The sequence below is a fragment of the Nuphar pumila genome, chromosome 12 (assembly GCF_984573655.1).
Source record: "Nuphar pumila chromosome 12, dmNupPumi1.hap1.1, whole genome shotgun sequence".
NCBI lineage: Eukaryota > Viridiplantae > Streptophyta > Magnoliopsida > Nymphaeales > Nymphaeaceae > Nuphar > Nuphar pumila.
This window is the reverse complement of record NC_143260.1, coordinates 52,974,307-52,990,817: the sequence shown is the minus strand read 5'-3', so window position 1 is coordinate 52,990,817 and position 16,511 is coordinate 52,974,307. Positions and strand designations below refer to the sequence as shown.

The 16,511-nt window shown below is 38.6% G+C and overlaps 1 protein-coding gene across 1 annotated transcript; it reads left to right on the top strand.

Moving 5' to 3' along the window:
* Positions 1–4,591: 4,591 nt before the first annotated feature.
* On the top strand, positions 4,592–15,295 carry LOC149820909 (cytochrome P450 709B2-like). Its single transcript, XM_089982618.1, has 5 exons — positions 4,592–4,911; positions 5,031–5,254; positions 11,168–11,397; positions 11,815–12,205; positions 14,641–15,295. Exons 1-5 carry the CDS (start codon positions 4,629–4,631, stop codon positions 15,070–15,072), a joined length of 1,560 nt encoding a protein of 519 aa, XP_089838744.1. The 5' UTR covers positions 4,592–4,628; the 3' UTR covers positions 15,073–15,295.
* The last annotated feature ends 1,216 nt before the right edge of the window (positions 15,296–16,511 follow it).

Here is a 16,511-nt window from a genome sequence, read left to right as displayed (position 1 = left end):
AAGGGCAGGGGCCGATGGCCCCTATCGGACCAAGATGAAAAAAAAAAGTGTGTGTAGGGGGGGGGGGGGGGAGCACAGGGGCCAAAGGCCCCTGCGGCTCTTGAAAAGGAGGGAGGGGCCAATGGCTCTTGTCATCCTTGAAAAGAATCAAGGCAGGGGCCAATGGCCCCTATCGACTACAAAAAAAAATCGAAGCAGGGCCTATTGGCCTTGTCGGATTCTGAAAAATGAAACAGGGGCCAAAGCCCCTTGTCGGAATCTCCAAAACAGATGGAAAGGGGACCCCCCGACCCCTTCCGTTGGCCCACTGGGAGAGAGAGAGAGAGATGAGGGGAAGAGGGGGAAAGAAGAAGGAAAGGGAAGAGACATACTTGGGGGAGGAGGTCGCCGGTGTCGGCAGACGAGTAGGAGGGAAGGAGAGAGTAGACGAGCAAGAGGGGGCGAGAGAAAGGTCGGATGACCAACGAGGTGGTGCCGGCGAAGCTGCCAGAGAGGGAGGCGGTTGCCAGATGGAGGAGAAGGGAGGGCAAGCAACGGGGAAAGAGAAAGGGTGGGGGTGTGCGATGAATGAAATAGAAAGGAAAAAGAAAGGGAGCATTAGGGTTTTACGGGAAATTTAGCGATGAATTAGCGAGGGCAAAATTTTGTCACAAATTTGCGTCAGTATAGTGATGGAAAAACGATGTCGCTCATCCATCGCGAAGTTGCGACAGAGTGTGAGACATAATTTTTCCATCCCAAATTTGCGACGACGTTTGTGATAGAATTTTTTCATCGCTAATTCTGCAACTAATTCCAATTTTAGGGACAGATAGTTTTCTCTCGCTAATCCATCACAACTTTGCGATGGATTATTTCTGTCATAAATTTTTGTTGCTAAATAATATTTTTCTTGTAGTGCTAGTCAATCAAATTAGAAAAGAGAAGAAACATCTAAATCCACATAAATTTGTTGATCCATATGAAAATGACAATAATAAAAAAAACTTCTCCTAAGTCATTTATTTCCTCCTCGTTTAGTTTAATCCCAGCATAATCATTTCCTTCCACCTCATGTTCAACCTCCCGATACACCTAATGTGGATCATTGTTGAGAACCAAGCTCTTCTTTCACCTACTCATCCAATATTAAATGTCAATAATATTAATCGAGTTATAGCAGCTCTTATGGCATCTGCCTAATTCCTTTTGTATTTGTCTATAAAATTCAAATAATAAAATTATAATGTTATATTGATCAATACAAAAACTATAAATTTAATAACATATAGCTTAATGCTACCTTTGCTTCAATCTCATGTTATAGGCGATAAATGCAAGATAATTCAATAATCCAATCTATTCCTTTTCTTTGTGTATATGTGATTAAAAAAAAGATTAATTTCTCTCACATCCACTAGTACTATACATTCAACATAATACATGTTGAGAAAATGTAGACAACATGGGATCATTTTTACTAAACCAACTCCACCATTGATCTAAACCAAAAAAAAGAAAAGAAAAAAGAAAAAAAATCACAAGCTTATCATTTACCAGAGTGAGGATTACAATGCAAAAAGCACAACTTAATATAATAATAATGGATGCAAATGCATACTTAGCTATAACGAGCTATGCAAATGGATTGCATTTTTTTAATACGTGGTTTTGAGTATAAACATCTAACTATGTATGAATAGCTTTATGTACCTATTCATTAGAATTTAGAGCTTCAATGGTATTTAGGATGCCTTTGTTCACTTTTCTACTCTATATATGTAGGGAAAATTTTGATAGCAGGGTTCAAATAACAGGCAATAGCATGAATATCTTGAAGAAGTTGGTCAGTCCATCTCTTTTAAATGAGCCAAATTGGCTCGTAACATTGTGTTTTCCCTTAAAGTTGTCTGGAACTTATTTGTTTTGCCTTGTCTATATCATCACACAAATACGGCATAGTTGGTCTCTCATCATGGTCCACTCTATGTCACACAGACTCTTCTAACAGGGCACCGCACCCAGGCGGGTGCGACACTTGGACACAACTTTCTTTGTGTTAGGTGACACCACACTGAGGTCTATTTCTATTCAAAAGTAGATTCATTTAACCCTAATCAAGTTCATTTTTATATATATTATGTATATAAATACATAAATGCACACACGTACACGTAGTGTTAACTTAAAACCGTTAAAAATTATATATATACCCTTTCCGCACCTCTGCACCCAAGTTTTTTTAAAGTGTCACATCGCCGCATCCGCACCCACACCCGCACCTTTGTGACATAAGGTCCACTTTTACAAATGGCAAAGTGCCTTGCCAAAATTTTGAAGAGAAGATTGTCTCCACTGTCTCAAACCCAATACTATTATATGAAAGAATCAAAGTGTTCCCCTCATTCGATGCAAACATACCTTTGAATGCATTTTGATGAATGACAAGGCTCTATATAGTCAAAACATTTATAAAAAATGTCTTCAATGCAGGGCATATCATCTCAGCCATGTTAATGAACCTCCTCATCAAGTTTAGAATCAATGAAAAATTGTAGATGATTTTTGTGGCATTCTTGCATATCTCAATTAATTAAGCAATCCCATGCATCTCTCCAATGTCTTAAAGCATAACATTAATGCATGGGTGCCAAAAAAGGCTCTTATGATGGCTCTCAATTATTTTTCTAGCAATATTGTAGTTTGTTGCATTATCAGCAATAAAATTGAACCAAATTTGAAGCCCCAATCTCTTCCACCACAATCAATCTATCTGCCAACTGATCCACTTATCTGACATATTAATAAATTATGAAAAATTAATAATAGATTAATAGATAGCTTGCTTCATAGTCCATGCACCTGTGCTTGAAATGAACATTCGCTTTCATATTCATAAACTGAAAAGGTATTTCGACCACGAAAACTAAGATGGGGCCCATGCTAAAATTGGTGGAGATGGGATGAAATCACATTTGACGACACCCTATCGCAGCTGCGCTAGTGGCCAACTCGCTAGCAACAAGTACTGATTTTGTATGCACTAAATAACACACATATTTTGACCTTGAGAAGATCCCTTCTGCAATTTAGGCAATCCAACATGATCGATCCAATGCACCTCATTGAAGAAGCAATTATTACATAGCACTCCCTCTTGTTCCAGAGAGAGAGAGAGAGAGAGAGAGAAGAAACATAAAAACAAAAAATAATTAATAAAAACAGCAAAGGGGAGAAAAAGGAAATTACTTCCGGAAAAATCACTCATACGAGACCAAGGCATCACAGACAGACTGCAGCTTTGAGAATTTGTCGCCTTCCCAATTCCCAGATTACCATCAAAAACATTTTTTTTTTGAACAAAAAACCAAAAACAAAAGAAAAAGGGGAAAAAATTCGGAATTTTATGCGCTCAGAGGGATGGACGACGGCTTTCCCCCTTTCGTTTGCTTCCACCGCCCTTTCCGCTTCTGTTTTCTTCTTCCCTTTCAACAGTGACTAAATGTTGTTGTAAATGAATGAACTACCCTGTAAGCAATCGCTTTAAATCAGCTCGACCCATTCTACAGGGCGCTGGAAATATGGTAACTTCTTCTTTTCCGTGAGATGTTGTCAGTATCGGTATTGGCGATTCAGGTGAATCTACTGTCCAGACATTAGGTCGATTCACGTTCATACTGACAACAACCCTTTTGAAAGTAAAATAAACGATAATGAGTTGTCAATTTTAAAAGGTGTCAGTCAATCACTCATCGATCATTGAAGTATTTTATTTATTAAAATGAGTTATTTATTACAAATTATTTTAAAATTTTTAATTTAAAAAAAAAATTGTTAAATATAAATAATAACGATATGACAATAAACAAGCTTATTTGAAACAGTTTATATATAAAAAAAAAACAAAGTTTTTTGTTGCCTATATCCGCTAGTGTGGTGTGATCTTTGTAATTATCGTGATGGTGATGTGTAGCCCAAAAAGCTGAATTGTTTTTTTTTTTCGAAAAAAACATTCAGACTTATCTTTTGGGTAACAACTGAGTTAAACAGAAAGAGAGACCTCAATCAAGACCGTAGAGCCATGAGCTAGGAACTAAAAAACTACCCCTATTGCATAATAAATGAATAAGCATATCCTTTACGACGACGTGAAAAGTGTTAAAAATGATGTTTTGTATTAATCTTAGTAATAAAATCAGCTTTACGTCTCAATTAAATTGTTTAAATGAACAAAAAAGACGGGTCCGGTTCTTAATTTGTCATTTAAGTTGTTAATACGAATCCAATTAATATCCTAACCCACGTGCACATAAACTGCATTGGGTTGCGACAAATAGCTAGTAGATGATGATGATGTGGGTCCGGTCCAAGCCAAATTTGCCTTCATCAGCTTGCTCGCCAAATTGTTATTTATTTACGGCAAAGCCGGCACCACTAGCCCTCACATTTCAAATCGTATTATGTAAGTAAGCATGTGGCCCCAGCCAAGGCTTTCTTATCGCTTTGCAGCAAGTGTGGATGAAAAGAGGTTTGGAGTGACATCATCAGTGACCTCATTGCATGCCCGCTGCGGCAATATAATGGGAGGGATATCTGCTCTGCTTCCACCAGTCTCTCTCTCTCACCCCAATCCCACATTCACACAGGAAATGGAGTTCACATTCTCCACGCAAAGTGTTGTGCTAGGCCTAACTGTTATGGGGATGGCCATAGCTTGGAGACTCTTCGTCCTCCTAGTATGGAAGCCCTTCGCAATACAGAGGAGTCTTGCAAAGCAAGGGGTCAAGGGTCCGCAGTACAACTTTCTACAGGGTTCACTGAGAGAGATCAAGAGCATGAATCAAGAAGCGAGACGAAGGCCCATGGATGATTTCTCACATGACATAGTCCCCAGAGCGCTGCCTGCCTACCACAAGTGGACCCAACAATATGGTGTTGTCTTCTCCTCCGATTTCCGTTTTCTTGAGCTTCTCGTGCTTTATTGCTTTGCTTTGTGTCTGGGGGATATGAATGAACAACGGACGGTTTGGAAAATTTGTGGTGATTCGCAGGGGAGATGTTTGTTCTTTGGTATGGTGTGGAGGCCAGGCTGTGTGTGACGGATGCAGATATGATCAGAGACATATTATCAAACAAGTTTGGATTCTTCACCAAGATCGATGCTAGACCTTCAATCAAAGCCTTTCTTGGAAAGGGATTGGTTCTTGTCACAGGTCAAGACTGGGTCAGACACAGACGGGTTGTCAATCCTGCTTTCAATGTCGACAAACTCAAGGTAGGAGACTGACCTTATAGACCAGTTGGGTTCCACTCATCCCATATATCTGTCTTTAAACTTGTACCTTTGACCGTGTTATTATACCATATAGACCAGTTTGCAACTTATTAAGTACAACCGCATCCAAGAACGGTATAATAACACGGTCAAAGATACAACTTTAAAGACCATATAGACACAGGAGGGACATCTTCTCTTCGTGCCTCTAGATTTGCACTAAAAATAGTGTCCCCCCCCCCCCCCCTTATATTTTCACTAAAATAATGGATTTAGCAGCTGCCACTTTTTCAAATGCATGAACTCCCTTGAACTAATGTTTTTTAAACAAAGCCTTATTTCCATCCCCACCAGCTTTGGCACCCTTAAACAGTTGGCTAAGCAAGCTGATTTTAGTGCTTGAAGAAAAGCCTGAACATTTAGTTGACTACCGTGTTGAATTCTCATTTCAAATTCGGACACACGGCCTTCAAAAAGAGCCCAAATATGGTGGCCCTAGTGAGCATATATGGCTATATCTCAAGGTCATAGAAGGCGTAGTGGTGCACCATTTGTGCCTAATGGATTATTCTATATGTAGAATAAAGTCCATATTGATTTAATGGGAATTTTTTGAAGCCGAGTTTAGTTAATGACTGAGTCGCTTAGGGGGGCGTTTGAAAACTAGACATGAAACTCGGCTCAGATCCAAGGATCCGACAGTATCATAAAACTCAGACGAGATCCTTGATCCTCGATCCATGTTTAGTATATAGCTCTGTGACAAATATCGCGATAAATTGCTTGAAAGTTTAAAACCTCAATTTTTCGTCAAAGCTTAACAAATATCGGGAGATTTACATTTTTAACAGATATTTATCTTGAAAACCCCAGAGATTTTTATTTTTAAATATATTTTATTTATGTTGTCTTGTAAAAATTATTTTTTATATTTTTTAAATTATTTTTTATTGCCAAGATTTTGCCAAAAATACGCTAGACTTATGAAAAATTTCAAAATCTCCCCGGTTTTTGACTGCCGATATTTTTCCGTTTGTAACTTTTTGACACTATGGTACATAGACTCGCTCCAATATAATGTGGCTCATGCATCATACTGATTGGACCGGGATATGGATCCACTTTGATGAGATCCAGATCCATCCTATTGGCAGCACCAGAATCCTCTGCCTAGGGCTGGTAAACGAACTGAGAAGCTGGTCACTCGTCTCGGTTCAGCTCGTCACTAACTCGTTCGTGTAGTTGGTGAGCTGAGCCACATGCAGCTCGTTTAGCTTAAACAAGTCGAGCCTCGGCTTGGGAGAGCTCGTATAAATAAATTATATATATATTTTATGTCTAATATATATCTAAAATAAAATATATAAAAAAATGCATAAAATATGTATAAAAAGAGTAGGATGGATGAAAATTATATACATAATATGAACTATTAAGTGTAATATATAAAAAATTATATATTTGAAGTTTAATACATAAAAAATATATATTATATCTATAAATAACATAGAATATTTTTGCATGCGCCAGCTTGTGTTCAGCTAGTTTCATTCAGGGATGAGCCGAGCTTGAGTTCGGCTCTGCTAAACACAAACACGAACCGAGCCACGAGCTCAATCCACTGGTAAACGAGCCGATCCCAAACACTCCCTGTTCGGTTCTTTCGGCTCGTTTACCAGCCCTACCTCTGCCATTGATTCCCAAGTTTGTGAGGTAAAAAAGTTTTCGCTTTTAACTTTTTATTGCCAGGTAACTGACAAAATGCATGTGCAAGAGAGCGACCCTACACACATGCATGACTTCACCCACCTGCATCTCATCCCCATGCCCATACAAAACCCTCATCCCACCTGCTCTTGTGATCCTAACAAGCAGGAATTCACCAATAATTGCTAGCTTTGAGTGAATTCACCAAACTAGTCTTCATTCATGACCTATTGACCTGGTCATCCTAACACACCAAGGTGAGTTTGAGTTGCCTTCGGTTTGACTTGATCACAACAAGGTGGGTGCAGTAGGAGGGCTTGGATCAGGCTCGATATGATCCAAGAAGGCTTCATATGAAGAAAACTTGGGCATTTTGAACTGTGTTTGTAAAAACTCAGAATCTGGCATGGGTGCATGCCAAATTTGATCATCAAATCTCAGATTTGAGGCAATCAAACACACACACATACACACACTAAAGTGTCTATATAACATAGTTGCAATGGAACGCTATATACCCCAGCGCTTGCCGTTTCAGACATACTAGTACTGGTACAATAACTGATACCGGCCGGAAAAGAAGAAACTCGTTTCTGGTAAATGTGAAACTGAGTTTCAATTTAACACAAAACTGGTTTTTTTTTGTTTGAAAGACAAGCTGGGATTAGGCTGATCCCCATCAGTCCATAAACTGGGGGTTTGAACCTGCAACGTCCCACCACAAGAAGACGTGCACTGACAGCTCCTACCAACCAAGAAGAGCCCCCGTTGGTACACGAAACTGGTTTTTATTATGGAGAAAACAGGTACCATACCTAGTTTCAATACTACTATAATAACATATTTGTATTAGGTAAAAAACTATTAAATCTTTATTTCCTTTATAAAAGTTTTAAAAATTGCATGAAAAACCATTTTGTTTACTGTGCCTTTTTTTTGTTTGGATTATTGGTAGTCACAGGCACATTGCACATAAGCGAGAGAGTTTACATTTAGTCTATTTTTTCTCTTTTTTTTTCATATTTACACGGAGAAACCGCCCCAGGATCAGAGACATAGCCACGCTGGCTCCGGCTATATGTCGTTAGGATCCCCGGTGTCCGGCAGCAGCTTGATTTTTTGACATTTGACTGTCAAATTATCAATGCCCTACAACATTATGCTTCATTAAAATTCCATACACAAGGATTCCTAGCTAGAGGATGCAGTTGAGAGTTCAGACCCGTTTGATATAAACCCTTTCTGAGGCAAATGGGCCCTAAGAGTGGCAAGACTTTACCAACTTGATACTCTTTCCTTGTTTGGGAAGTAGATTGCACCCTATGGCCTTGGATGGTAATTCATCTAAAATACCATCTTGCTACTGATCCTCAAATTCGAGAGGGTGGTGTATGTTCTCCCTCATGATTCACTGAATCCGTTTGTGTTCGGGGGTCTGAATGAGCACCACGTATACAAGCACATGGGGCTCGTATTCCCGTGTATGTTGACATCACTTAGCATTGGAGTCTGGTGTGGTTGCAAAGACTTAAGTACCCTTTCTTGCTATTCTTCTCATAAAACGATGGTTTGAGAAAATGACAAAAATACCCTTCATTCAAAAAAGAAAAAACAAGCGGTTCAAAAAAAGGACAAACATGTCCTCCATCCAGAAAGTCGAGGATGATGTTGACTCTTCAAAGTCTACACAACGAAATGAACCTTAAAACTTTTCATCGTCATTTTCTTCTTCTTCCTTCTCCGTAAAACATTGTAAAACCCTCTCTCTCTCTCTAGAGAAGAAATCAAGAGAGGCAAAGAGTTCTCCCTGGAGAAGACCATGAACATCAACCCTCTCACTATCTCTCCCTTGTCTTTCTACTTCTGTGCACATCCAGCAGACGATTCTACATTGCTCCATCAAACACCAACCGACCTGCACACTGACTGTAGCATCGTTCAACTTGATGAGTTGTGGAGCTTGATTCATAGTTTTTGCCCTTACAGGAGGGGGTTTGGGGGTTCCTCCCAGCGTGGGTAGCATCATTCAACTTGATGAGTTATGGAGCCTGATTTAGAGTTTTTGCCCTTACATGAGAGGGTCCCCCCCCGACGCGAGTCCCGTTGCGCAATCAGTGGGCGGGGGTCCAGGGGAGGCCACCCCTCGCTGGGGGCTCGGGGGCCAGCGCCCCCCGGGCCAATTTTTTTTGGGGCCTTATATAATTTTTTCCCCTCTTTTAACTATCGAAAAATAGCAATAAAGTGTCTTGTTTAATCGTGGGGCTCATGTTTTCTTCGGTTGTTTCTTGCTTGAGGTTTTCGTAACACCCCTTCCCGCGATTTTTCTATTTTTCTTTTTTTGTTTATTTTCCATGATTTTTTCAATGACTCTCCTACAACAATTTTTAGTGTTGTTGGGTCTCCAACGAGCCCCACAACGATTTATAGTGTTGTTCGGTCTTCCAACAACGATTTATAGTATTGTCGGACCTTCTTACAACGATTTGTAGTGTTTTCGGGTCTCCAACGAGCCCAACAACGATTTATAGTGTTATCCGACCTTTTAACAACGATTTGTAGTATTGTCGGACCTTCCTACATCGATTTGTAGTGTTTTCGGGTCTCCAACAAGCCCCACAACAATTTATAGTGTTATCGGGTCTTTCAACAATGATTTGTATTATATTCCGCAAATCACTATAACGATTTGTAGTATTTTTGGATCTCCATCGAGCCCACAGCGTTTTATAGCGTTGTTGAATCTCACAATAGCGATTTGTAGTGTCTTTCGCAAATCACTATAGCGGCTTGTAGTGTTATTCAGTAAGCAAATCGCTGTAAATCGCTACTCGAATTAGGATCAACTTGTCAAGTCTATATCTCCCTAACCGGAGGTCATATTCCAAATCTGTGAAAAGTGGTGTCTTCGTTATTGAGTCTACTTTATTTCTGTAAATTTTCAGTGATTTATATGGTCATTTTATTCTTCATTTTAACTAAAAACCAAACCCCCTCCTATAAGGGCAAAAACTATAAATCAGACTCCATAACTCATCAAGTTGAACGATGCTACCCACGCTGGGAGGAGCCCCCAAACCCCCTTCCTGTAAGAGCAAAAACTCTGAATCAGGCTCCAAAACTCATCAAGTTGAATGATGTTATCCACGCTGGGAGGAGCCCCCAAACCCTCCTCTTGTAAGGGCAAAAACTCTGAATCAAGCTCCACAACTCATCAAGTTGAATGATGCTACCCACGCTGGAAAGAGCTCTCAGACCCCTCTTCTGTAAGGGTAAAAACTCTGAATCAGGCTTCACAACTCTTCAAGTTGAATGATGCTACCCACGCTGGGAGGAGCCCCCAGACCCCTCTCCTATAAGGGTAAAAACTCTGAATCAGGATCCACAACTCATTTAGATGAATGATGTTACCCACGCTGGGAGGAGCCCCCAAACCCTCCTCCTGTAAGAGTAAAAACTCTGAATCAGGCTCCACAATAGTCAATGTGCAGGTCAGTCGGTGCTTGATGGAGCAATGTAGGATCTTCTGCTGGATGTGCACAGAAGCAGAAAGAGAAGCGAGAGAGAGAGTGAGAAGGTTGATGTTCATGGCCTCCTCCAGGGGAGATTTCTTTCTCGAATAATTCTGTAGTGCAGAGACTGAGTCTTAAATAATCATCTTCGAGGCACTTAAGTCTTTACAACCACTCCTTTTCTAAAATCGTCATTTTTTTTTTGCACCAATGGAGGATAGGGTACTTAAGTCTTTGCAATCGCATCAAACTCCAACGCTAATTAATGCTGACAAATATGGAGATACGAGACACACATGCTTAAATATGTGGTGCTTTTTGGGACCCCTGAGCATGAGATGCCCTGTTCGGGGGGGGGGGAGGTAACATATAACCTACTTCGCTCAAATTCACTGCCCATAGTATTTTTTTTTTATTTAGTGTGGAGAAACCACTGCAATGGCTTAGATGCCCCCCTTATGGGTTGACCATGCATCTGAGTTGATGTTGGGAGTGTAAAACTCCACAATTTCTTCTAAACTGCTGCCACTTTGTAATGATATGTTGGTGGTGGTATCCCTGTTGCTATTCTATATTGCATAAGTTTCAAATGTCTGTTGGTTTTATAGTTTTGTTATGTCTCACATCTCTACTTGTTTATAATTTTATTGGATTAAGCATCAAACTTTTCCATGGTATGTCTACATTTCCTTTCTAGGGAATGACCAAGAGGATGGCAGCATGCACCGTTTCCATGCTTGATGTTTGGCAACACGAAGTCAAAGATTTGGAAGTTCATGGACAGTTAAAATCCCTAACAGCAAATATAATTGCCCACACTGCATTTGGAAGCAGTTATGCTGAAGGCAAGGAAGTTTTTGAAGCACAAGATGAGCTCACCCGATTGGCCGCTGATATTCTTACAGACATCTTTTTCCCAGGATTACAGTAATCTCTAAATCCTCCCCCTTCTCTGTGCAATTTGGAATCATCCTTAAGGCATCTGTACTAAATTCTTAAATTTCTCTTCACCAAGTCCTTGACAAAGCTAAAACCTTCAAATTTGGTGCATGTTTGCAGCCAAAGAAGTTCTTAGGTTTATGTTCGGGAAGTTGTAACCTTCGCAGGGTACAGCAAATGAGTAGATCAATTTTCTCTGAGAGAGTCACCAAAATTTTCATTAAAGAATAAATTTTCCTATGAAAGTTTTCCACAAACCTTAATGAGAAAATGCTTCTCAAGCTACTATATCACTGGAAAAAGTTGCAAACCATTGATTGGTCATGTTTGCAATGTTATATATGCCCCTTGTGACTATAAACCATAGAGCATCTCTTGTACTAATTAATTTTCTTTGTTGCAAAGATATTTGCCCACAAAGACCAATCGTCGGATGTGGGAACTGGAAAAGAAGACCAAGAACACACTCAAATCTATAATCATATCCAGATTAAAAGGCGCAGAGGAGAGTGGAGACTTTGGGGATGATTTGCTTGGGATGATGATGGAATCATCAAAACTAGGTCAAGACAGGAGTCAAGGTCATCTGATGGATTTAAGCATGAGTCTGGATGAGATCATAAACGAGTGCATGACCTTCTTCTTCGCAGGGCATGAGACTACTTCCAATCTACTCACTTGGGTCATGTTCCTATTGAGCATTTATCCTGAATGGCAGAAGAAACTGAGAGAAGAAGCGGTTGGTGTGTGTGGAATGGAGATTCCCGACGCAGATATGCTTGGAAAGTTGAAATTGGTATGCCAAATAGCTCCTTTACACCTTTTTTTGTTTTTGTTTTGATCATTGCCTTTACAAGTTCAAGCATATGCAAAGTATGCAATGTGTCAGCGAGCAAAAAAATCTTCGAATAAATAAATTTTTTTTTAGGAAATTTTTTGGGAAAATATCAGCAAACAGAAAATTTAAAAATGTAAAATTACATGAACTGCAAATAAAATACGAAGTTTTTGAAATTGTTTGCAATGTTCTAAAAATGGTCATATTTTTTAAAATTTAATATATTTTTCAAAAATTACTGGCTTCTGAAAATATTGCTGACATTTTCAAGATATCGTAGATATTTGTGGCTATGGTTCGAGCAACTCTTCTTAATAGCCTTGATGTGAACATTGGATAAGTTCGCAATGTCATCAAAGTTTGGAGTGTGTCAACCGTGGATTAGATTTGAATAGAACTAGTCCCGCTGACTGTTGCCATGCTTGAATAATTTCTCCTGTTAAACTTTTTTTGCATCCCTTTAAAGGGATAAATTTCGAACAAAATATCTCTGTCGCAATTTTTAATTAACTACAATTGGTTCTACACTTCTACTTAAGCACCTTGTCATGTACTTGAACCAACTAAATTCTTCTAGCATGGTTTTATTAAAATCTTATATAAATTATATCCAAATTTCCCACAAATATGATAGTATGGATGTGACATACATGCTTGGTTTTACATGAACCAGCTCTTGGATCATTCGATTGCAAGTACTTCTTTTTAAGATTTGAAAATCATCAGAGCACATCTGGAAGGTCGGATTTGGAAAAACAACACAAAATCTCCATGCACACAAAAGCCCGCATATTTCAGATTAGTAACTTCTAAATAGTTTTTTCTCCTAAATGTCTTTAACACTTTGGAAAACCATAATTATAGGTACTCTTTGCTTAATATGAACATGTAGATGTCTTTATGATTGTTTATTTGCTGAAAATTGTGCTTTAGATCAAATCAATTTAGTCGGAAATTTCTTTTTCATCAAGTTTTAGCATGATATCAGCTGCTGATTTTTTTTACCTTTATGTAAAACATGTTTTCTAAAATATAACTGTAAGTTCAAATTAATTTAACACCTATAAATATGTTCTTTTTAAATTGTTTAGGATTGTCTTGAACCTACACACTGCTCTCTCTCTCTCTCTCTCTCTCTCTCTCTCTCTCTCTCTCTATATATATATATATATATATATATATATATATATATATATATATATATATATATGGGTTAATCTACCATTGAACCCATAGATTCAACTTTATGAAAAACACCTTTAAAATAATGGCACTTTTGAAAATACAAGATTACTTTTTTGAGCATTATAAGGGGAGGGAATTGAAAAGTCAAACATTTTTTTATGAAGTTATCATAGTTACTTGTTTTTACCTCAAAAAGTAACCTTTTATTCTCATTATTCTCAAAAGTATCATTTTGTTCAGTTTCAGTTCATCAAATGTTAAAACTAAGTGGTTTAATGCTAGATTAACCATATATCTATTTAAAGATAAAGAGAGAACTGAACATATTAAGCCCCATTTCTGGTTCTGCCTCCTTCTGCCTCATAAGTTTTAAGTGTTTTATGATAGATTTGAATAGTTAGATGTGTTTAGATGCTCGATTTAGTGGAAATCGATTCTTCAATCATGTTTTTTTAACAAAAAAACATATTATTCTGAGACGGGAAAAACTGGTACCTTCATAGCCATTGATTTTGGATCACCAGAAAAAACCTAAGGTCAGGCCATCCAAAAGCCGGTTCCCACTAAACGAAACCTATAGATCACATCTACGGTGTTAGAGGTGAGAAAAATACATAAAACTATAATTTTTTAAGGGGGCTAATGAGATCTAACGAAAAAGGAAGCCTAAGGAACACATCTACTCTCTTTCTTTCTCTCTCTCTCTCTCTCTCTCTCTCTCTCTCTCTCTCTCTCTATATATATATATATATATATATATATATATATATATATATATATATATATATACCTCATCTGATCATCTGAAAAACTATTGATTCCTTTTTCACCGTGAATCCAGAATTAACATGTCACAAAATGAGATATTGTGTGTATGTGCGCCTGTTTAAGTGTGTTTGGTGTTGATTCTTATTTTCCAAAGCTTGAAGGATCATAGACCATACACCACAGCCGGAAGACGCTCTTGCCCGTACGTGTACCATATTATTCACTACGATCTTGTATCATAAATCCCATTCATAACACCAACCCGAGGATAAAATGTGATCAATGCATCGAATACTTGGTTGGTGGAAAGCATAAAAAAAAAGGTCATAGAAAAAGGGTTGTACAAAGGCCATTCATCTCACTATCTGCAAATAGAACTTGGGTCATTCCGTATCCAGAGTAGACTGATCATACTTCTCTCTCTTTTGTGCGGTTCTCAGGTTACGATGTTCCTCCTGGAAACCCTCAGGCTATACTGCCCTGTCGTCCAGATGCTAAGGAAATCCACTAAAGACATGAAGGTGGGCAACGTGATGATCCCAAAGGATGTTGAAATTGCTATACCCGTCCTCATGGTTCACAGGAAAAAGGAATACTGGGGCGAAGATGCTAATGAGTTCAACCCCTTTAGATTTTCTCAAGGCTTAGCAAGAGCAGCTAAGCATCCGAACGCGATACTGCCTTTCTCCATTGGTCCGAGGACATGCATTGGGCAGAACTTCGCCATGTTGGAAGCCAAGCTGGTGTTAGTCATGATCTTGCAGAGGTTCTCGTTTTCTCTTTCACCCAATTACAAGCATGCGCCTGTTACCTCCATCACCCTGCAACCTCAGTTCGGCCTTCCCATTCTGCTGTCACCTCTACATACGTAATTAAATCACTTGGTTTTGTCCACATAATATTAATAGTCTTAAATTATGTTAGGTTGGTTTCATGTATCCAAGTATTATATATATAGTTGGCTTTCTATACTTAGAATAGATAAACAAATATAAATGATGTAACGAGCAAGCTGTTTGGTTTCAAACAGCTTTTCCTACTGTAACTATTCTGTTCTCAACTAGTAAAAAAAGGGTCGAGTCGACTCGACCAAAACTGCTGTTCTTGTACAATGCTCCACCAGGGCAGTGCATCCTCGATATTTGAGTTCTAATTGTGGTTGTGCAGCATTTGTATTGATGATAGCATAGCGCAAACTTTGTTTTTCTTTATAAAAATTGAAAATTGCCATCATGCTTGTGCCACATGGAGCACCGGTTGAGGCTTGTTATCATTGAAAAACGAACAAGGGATCCGCTAAGCTTCAGTTAGGTTGAGGCTCTGAAAGGGTCTGGGTTCAGCAAGGAACATCAGGGTAAGTAAGGGTTTTTATTTATATGATATACATGGGTTCAACATAGTAAGCACGTCTTGGTCAGATTTGAATTTCAAAGGATCAACACTTTATGTTTATATGCTGAAATAGGGATGTTGACCTCTATTTTATAGAGGTTTTGGATTGGTCTTGGATGTAGAACTATTACATCTAAGGTTTGTTTGGACTCAACTATCTAGATCTAAGAGTTGTGCAGCATTAACCTGAATCTGATTGGTTAAAAAACTGATGTGATAGGTCGTGATTGAATGGGTCATTAATTACTTAGTGGCTAAGATTTCTTGCAGGGATAGTTTTTTTTTTTATATAACATAGCTCTTCTCTGAGAGTTATGTAGATAGTCGAGTGAATGAAGAAAAGAGCTTTTTGAAAGGCTGAGGGTGTAAATCTAAGATTTTGGAAGGGTGACAGAGCGGCATCTTCCTTCCTGGAGTGGTTCTAGGTCAAATAAAGCAAACCACTAGCTAAAGAGAAGACATAAGATTTACGTGGTTTGCATTCAGGCCTGGGTCCACAAACGAAGGAGCAAAAATCTACTAGCAGATGTGAGGAAATACAATGGCGAGATGCAAAGTTCTCAAAACCCTATTTCCTAATACACTCGAAAACTCTCATACCCATCTCCAAAAAAAGGTGGCTTACATGCATGAAAAATGAACAAAACCCTAGCCAATAGTAGATAAGGAAAAATTACATAGTTCATTTGATAGCATTTATCTTCCAAAAATGTTTTGATTTCCTTATTACCACCACAAAGCAAGTTTGTTTAAAATCAATTCTAAACATTTCAGATGGGGAAACAGAAAAATAGGAGAAATCTGCCTAAATCAGCTTACAAACAAAAACCCACTGCGAAGGATTGAATATTAACCGAAATCTCAATCGGTGGGGCTATACCTTAGATCAGGGGCAGATCTGGTTGGGTCAGGGCTTCAC

What these genes read in the sequence shown, in the direction of transcription:
- LOC149820909 (XM_089982618.1), top strand. Translation starts at nt 4,629, where the DNA reads ATGGAGTTCACATTCTCCACGCAAAGTGTTGTGCTAGGCCTAACTGTT. An exon ending in TCAATGTCGACAAACTCAAG is followed by an intron (nt 5,255 to 11,167) that starts GTAGGAGACTGA and finishes TTTCCTTTCTAG; the next exon opens with GGAATGACCAAGAGGATGGC. An exon ending in ATCTTTTTCCCAGGATTACA is followed by an intron (nt 11,398 to 11,814) that starts GTAATCTCTAAA and finishes TTTGTTGCAAAG; the next exon opens with ATATTTGCCCACAAAGACCA.